The 6,754-nt window shown below is 41.3% G+C and overlaps 1 protein-coding gene across 1 annotated transcript in view; it reads left to right on the top strand.

Moving 5' to 3' along the window:
* The first annotated feature begins 2,951 nt into the window (after positions 1-2,951).
* Positions 2,952-6,754, top strand: part of asic4a (acid-sensing (proton-gated) ion channel family member 4a) — a 75,102-nt gene continuing 71,299 nt past the window's right edge. Inside the window, exon 1 of the mRNA XM_054615577.1 lies at positions 2,952-3,527. Coding sequence (XP_054471552.1) covers positions 2,952-3,527 — 576 coding nt within the window. The remainder of the gene's footprint in view (positions 3,528-6,754) is intronic.

Raw genomic sequence — 6,754 nt, 5'->3', positions numbered from 1 at the left:
TATATAACCACTACCCCCTACTATGAGACTGGCCTCACAATTGGAGCTGGTTAATCAGGCATTTTAGGTTCCATGATTTGCACTGAGATTGTCTTTCAATCAAAGCAGACGCACACTTTTCTTCAGAAGGTTTTGCCTTTAATACTATACTTTTTTTCTTACCAAGGGAGGAAAATTAAATACTGTATTGATTTTTATTTATAGATCAACATATACTGTATGCTCTATAGATACGCTTGTTAAAAACAGAAACGTATTGACAAGAGATCAGCATAATAGTCTGTTTCCACTGCAACTTTTCAAGGAACTCAGAAACCTTTACTGAATCCTGATTGGAGGAACAATGGTTTAACTCTAGTCCCTTTGCTATAGTTCTTGGACATAAAAAGTCCTCCAGGGGAAGCACTTTCCAATAAAACTATCAGAACACAGTTTGCAGGGCTTATTAGCTGTTTATTGCCAACTATCTTTCAGTCTTTGTTCAGCTCTTCCCTGTGGTGTTTTCACTCAATAATTCAACTTCTTACACTCAGTTTTAAAAAAAAATACAAATTTTTAAATATCTACAAACTAAATAAAATAGATGAATCATATTTCATTTCTTTTGATTATAAAATGAGCATGTCTGCCCTAAACCATTATCCTCATTTGGACAGTGAGCTAAATCTGTCTTAAATTGCCAAACTGCAGTTTACATCAAAGCAACAACTGACCACAGAGACGTCCAATAGATGGAGCTTTAGGATGAGATCATAAAACTGTCAGCCTGCCCTGTACTCATCATCCGTCCACTTCCCTGACCATGTTTGCGTCTCCATCCAATTCAAACCTTCTCAAGCATATTTTAGAACACTTTCATTCACAGATGAGCCTTGTAAATGAAAAAGAGAAAAGCATTTGGATCATGGCATTCATGAACTGTAAAAGTATTAATTCATATTACTTATAGTTGTGTTAGAAGTGACCTTGTAGCCCTAGAAAAACCACTCGCTAATGGGTTTGTAATATATAATAGTATTGTATTTTCCTGCAAAATGAGACATGATTGTCAGTGTGAAAGATAACTTGAAAGTCAGCGACATTTAATCCATTGTATGTCTCTTTTAGGGTATCAAACACAAAACAGGCCTGGGTTTTGGAGTGTTATTGGCTCCGACAAACAAACATAATGCCATGCACTCCTAGAATGGTTTTCTTGTGCCAGATGTGCTTGTGTGTTTTTTATTCACATTTGGTATTTAGTCATGGCGTGGACTGTGAGCTTTCATTTCCTCTGTGAGACTGTAAATAAGCCCAGCATCCTCTGGGAGTGACTACATAAAACACTCTGTGGTTAGCAAACCTCAGTGCCTGCCAGGGGCTTAGCTAAACCATAGACGCTTCGCGTCCATCAAGTAAAGGCAATATCTTAGATATCTCTGTTTATCTGGCCGAAGAAGACACCATCAAAACACAATCCTACGATAAAAAAAGCATAAAAAGCAAATGTCTGAGTCATTGCAATGACAAAAAAACATAAAGGAAAAAGGCAGGGGATACTTGTTGTTCCATTGTTTTGTCCCTTAAAGAGATGCTGTTTTTTAACCACCCACAGAGATTCCTTTTACAATTTTTATCTGATTTAGATCTGATTATTGTTGACATTTAGTGTTTGATTATGCTAAAAATGTTCCTTATTTACACAAAAAAAAAAATGAAAATAAATACATTTGACAGGTCAACATCATCAAGGGATTTCTTTTTTACCCTTTAATCGTGCATTTCTGATGCTCTCTCGGATTTGACTCGGCATGTGTGTTTGCGGTTCAATTCACTTTTAAATATGTCTTTTCTCTTGAGGTCCCAGCCCCTTGTGATGTGAATGTGACCCGCATGACTAATTCCATTTAAAGGGGAATAACATGCATTAGGGCTCTCCCTTTTCAGCCTCGAATTTGCATAATTTTGTTTGGCAACTTGGAAAAGGGCCATTAACAGCACTAAGACACACACTGTAAAGGATGGCGACGGAGGCGGATCAATGCTTTATTTCAACATCTTTAGCAGCATCGGGGTCCACGTCAGGAGGCTTTCACTAATTCAAATTCGTACAGGAGTCTTGTGATGCTGCCATTAGTTCCTGATAAGAAAACACTGTTGTACTGCCTCTCTTAATCTCTGACGAACATGTTTCGTTCAATCAATAGTCTTTTACTTTTTTGGTTGCAAAGACAACATTGATTGTCAGGAGCCGCTTGTGTTCTATTCCACTACTCATGCTCCTCATTATTGTTTCAATTAGGCATTCTCTAGAGACCTTATTTAGGGGTGGCATTAAAAAGCGCTGACCTCCTGCGGTGCATTGAAACACCGGATGTTTGGCAGAACAACCTTTGACACCAACTTTATTCAGGTCAAAATGTAAAGGAGCCCTCCAAACAAGTGGATTAAGCAGGAGGGGGGGGGTTGTCTGCTGGAAACGCTTGGATGACCGGGGGAAGTTGCGACTCACGCCAGTGAGGAGGAAATAATCACAATGTTACCTTCTCATGAATTATTAAGTACCCTATGCCTATTTTAGTCCGACTGAAAATGCAGCATTTCCATCCGTGGGTCGGAGGCAGTGTGCAAGGGTGTTTTTTTTTTTATTTGACAGCTGTATTACTGCTGATAAGCGAGACTGTGTGAGCTGATCAAGTAGTGAGACAAGCGTTCAGAGCAGTAGCAGCACAGCAGCAGCAGCGCTCTAGTCACTAGGAGCCGTGGCGGCAGAAGCAGCAGCAGCACTATCAGTCACAGCAGAGGCAGCAACGGCAGCAGCAGCAACAAACTCTCTCCTGTCTTTTTCTCTTCTTTCTGGAGTTGCTTCCTACTCAGAGGACAAAAGCCAAGGAAGTGTGAGAGAAGTGATCCAGGGCTGATAGCTGCCATCAAAAACCAAAAAAAACCAAAACGCAGACCTGGCTGCCCCCATGCCTATCGAATTTGTTTGCAAAATCAAATTTGCAGAAGAGGATGAGAAGCAGAAAAGCAAGCAGGATGGGGACAAGGAGAGCCTGATTGAGGAGAGCTGCACACCTCCGGCTAAGGACTTGGCCGGGTTTGCTAACTCCTGCTCTCTTCATGGGATTAACCACATCTTTGTCTCTGGTCGCCTGGGCATCCGGCAGACTCTCTGGGCTCTTGCCTTTCTGACTTCGCTGGCACTGTTTCTATACCAAGCGGCTAAGTGTGCCATCTCTTACCTGGAGCACCCTCATGTCACGGCTCTGAATGAAGAAGCGAGCCCGGAGATGGTTTTCCCCGCTGTGACCATCTGCAACATCAACCGCTTTCGCTTCTCCGCGCTCACCGATGCCGACATCTACCACCTGGCTAACTTGACAGGTCTGCCCCCCAAAAACAAGGATGGGCACAAACCTACTGATTTAATGTATCCTGCTCCTGACATGCAGGACATCTTCAACAGGACAGGACATCAGTTGGATGAGATGCTCAAGAGCTGCAATTTCAGTGGACAGAACTGTTCAGCCGAGGACTTCTCTGTGGTGAGTGAAAAAAGTTTCTCAAAGTTCTGTCTTTGTCAGACTCTTATCATACTACTTCATCGTGATTTGTTGTCTTTATCGAAACTTTTTTTATTACAAATCAAGTTGAGTAAAAGTAACATTTTAGGAATTATACAAACGTAACTTTACGAGACGCGTCTTGTTCACACAAAACTACCGATAAGCATGAAAGCAAAATGAACACTTTAAGGCAAGAGAAATTGAAATTCTCTTTGTGTCGTGTACTCATCTCCAGGGGCCATGTGGTTCCCACGATACACTCCCGTATGCAAGATTCATGACTTTGGCTCAGTCATTGAGCTGTATTTCTTCTCACTAAGTTCTAAGCAAGCAACAGTGCTTCTCTCCAGCCGTGTGTTTCAGCCCGTACGAGAATCTATTATGTCGGAAGAACAAAGGCTGCTACCGAAGAGAAGAGAAGCATGGAGCTGTCGTATGTGGTTGTATACTTTTCCAAGGCAAACTGTGCTTTAATGCTGCTTCCAACTCCAGTAGCTGAGAGTGCGTGGCAACAAAATTGTCATCGAAAATAGCAGAGTCCCTTCTTCCTCTCTTTTTTCCGTCTCTCCCTGTCGCCCTCTCTTTCTGACATTGCAGAGCAGCCTGCCTCTCTCTCTCTCTCTCTCTCTCTCTCTCTCGCTCTCTCCCCTCTCGCTGAGCTCTTGTACCTATCAGGAGGGAAGGAGTAATGCTTCTTCAACGTTGTATTTCAATCTCGCTGCTGTTAGGATTAAATATTTAAAGACAGACATACATGATTTTTGCATTAGCCAGATTGACTAAAAGCAATGAAACAATTTCTATGAGAGAGGGAAAGTGTGTGTGTGTGTGTGTGTGTGTGTGTGTGTGTGTGTGTGTGTGTGTGTGTGTGTGTGTGTGTGTGTGTGTGTGTGTGTGTGTGTGTGTGTTTAAAAGAGGGAGAGAGAGAGAGGGAGAAAGAGGGGGATCAGGTGAAAGAGGGAGAGTTTGTGCCTGTGTTCTGTGCACTATTTATTAAAGGCACTGTCCTTGCAGGAGATGGATTTCCCCATCTCTCCAGCAGGAATAGGAATATGCAATTGCTTTAGAGATGATAAAGTGTGGGTGTCAAATCTTAATAGGGTATGTTGAACATTGATATGCTCACCTTCCTGAGACCTAAAGATTCTGTCTTATCACATGGATGGCACTGCATTACCTCTGATGTGCCAAATTACACCAAAGAAATAATGACATTTCCCTGCTTCTCATTTGGATCCTCTAATAGCGTATTGATGTGTTTATTTGTCTTTGTTGTCTTTAATACAGGAGACTGAGAGTTGTGTCACGAGAATGGATACCCCTCCTACAGAAATCTAATTTGTTCTATCAGGCAAAAGGAAATGTCATGCTCCTCGGGGGGGGGGGGGGCTGAAGAGTTTGACGAAATTCAGTCTGAGGCAACAACATGACTAAAAGTGTATAATGTGCTTCTAGTGTGTTTGACGTCAACGTCCTCTGACACTTTGACACTCAGTCCTCCCTGAGTACATTAATTAGCGGATAATTCTGACATCTTGGAAATGTCCGTCCCGTGTCAGTCTACGCGGCGTCCTGTAGCTCTCTTTGGACACCGGGTGACTTCAGTGCAGATTAAGATCCTGTTGTAAATCCCCCAAGCTGCTGTTTCCTCTCTGTCGGCTATGTGATCTGCATTTTCAGGGGGGGCTGTCAGATAGATTTGTTACAGGCTACTTGCTGCCTCCACACTTGAAAAATCACTTACTCCGACTCCTTGTGGGGAACAAAACTGGGAGTTCATAGGGGAGATAGGACTGGGAGCAGAATGTTAAAGCAACATGGGCACAAACCCAGTCACACGGATTCACTCCTTAGCTCGTGCTTTTGTGAGTGTGTATTTTCTAACTACAAATAGCTCATCATTTGTTAGAGCAAGGAAGCCATTACTACAGGTGTTAAGCTATTAATCACACGTAAGCATGTACAAAGCCACATGCACACACATACAAAAGTCTCCTGCACACATCGGCCATCATTCATCCTCTCATGGGGCCCTCCTTCAGGATCGGCCTCTTGTAATGTGTTTTCTTTCGATTGATTATCCCGCAAGCTCCAGATGTTTCATTTTGATAATAGCTACATGGATTTGGGGCTCACGGAAAAGATGCATGATGAAATATAATTGAAATGATTTCCAGCATTTAAGGTTCTTCTGAAAAATACAATATTCTGTGCAAAAGACCTCTGGTTTTGCCATTTTTGTTTTATTGCACAAAGAATTTCAAATAATTGCTAAAAATTAACATAACATAACAATAATTATAGTTCATCATTACATTTTAATGGTTAATTTAGCCAAAACCCACTGTCTCAAATGTGTGCTATAAAATGCATGAATCACAAAAAACACTAAAGGGTATGAATATTTTTTTTCGTCCATTTTAAGTTATTAGTTATAACAGACAATCATTAATTGGCTTCTGTGCATTAACTGTTTGAAAGATTTAAATAAATATCAGTCTCAGGGCCCCGAACAAAATTGTCTGGGTGCTCTAATTTATGGCAGGAAAATACATAATCACGTAGCAGAGAAATTTGTTTTTCCTTCTCCAGCATTGTGGACCGGCGTGATTATTTGACGTAGGTAATAAGGCCATTCTTTATAATTAAAGATTACATTATTGACTTGGATTAATCACAGAAGATAAAGCTAATTTAACCAGGCATGAATAAATAGATTATTTTTCTTCCAGTCTAACACTGAATAATTGTTCATCCATTGTGTTGTGCTGTCGCAGAGATGAGCAGCGAGCCCTTTGGCTTTTTTTAAACAGTGCTCTGAATTGGTTTGCTCTGACTCTCAGCTGTGTTTGCTGCTGCATTATCAGATTTTGCTCTCAGCAAGGACAGATCCCTTCTGCATATATTCATGGAGATAACTAAACAGCTATAGGGGCGCATGTGAGGTGAGCTATAAAAACCTGGGTTAACGGGGACGACACTGAGGAGCTCCACACCTGCGATCTGTCATTGCACTGATTAGAGTCCCTATTGTGTGTTTTATAGATAATTGAAAGTGTAATAGTATAAGCTATAGATGATGCTCCTCTTTTGTCCTTCACACTGGGATTAAATCTTAAACCACATTAATGTAAATCAATACTGGGAACAAATGGCACATAAGCGAAATGATTGTCAGTTGATCTCAATAAGGGTGTTTCATCAGA

The sequence above is a fragment of the Anoplopoma fimbria genome, chromosome 16, assembly GCF_027596085.1.
Source record: "Anoplopoma fimbria isolate UVic2021 breed Golden Eagle Sablefish chromosome 16, Afim_UVic_2022, whole genome shotgun sequence".
Lineage (NCBI taxonomy): Eukaryota > Metazoa > Chordata > Actinopteri > Perciformes > Anoplopomatidae > Anoplopoma > Anoplopoma fimbria.
Note: the sequence above shows the minus strand (reverse complement) of the source record. Positions and strands in the feature narration are given on the sequence as shown.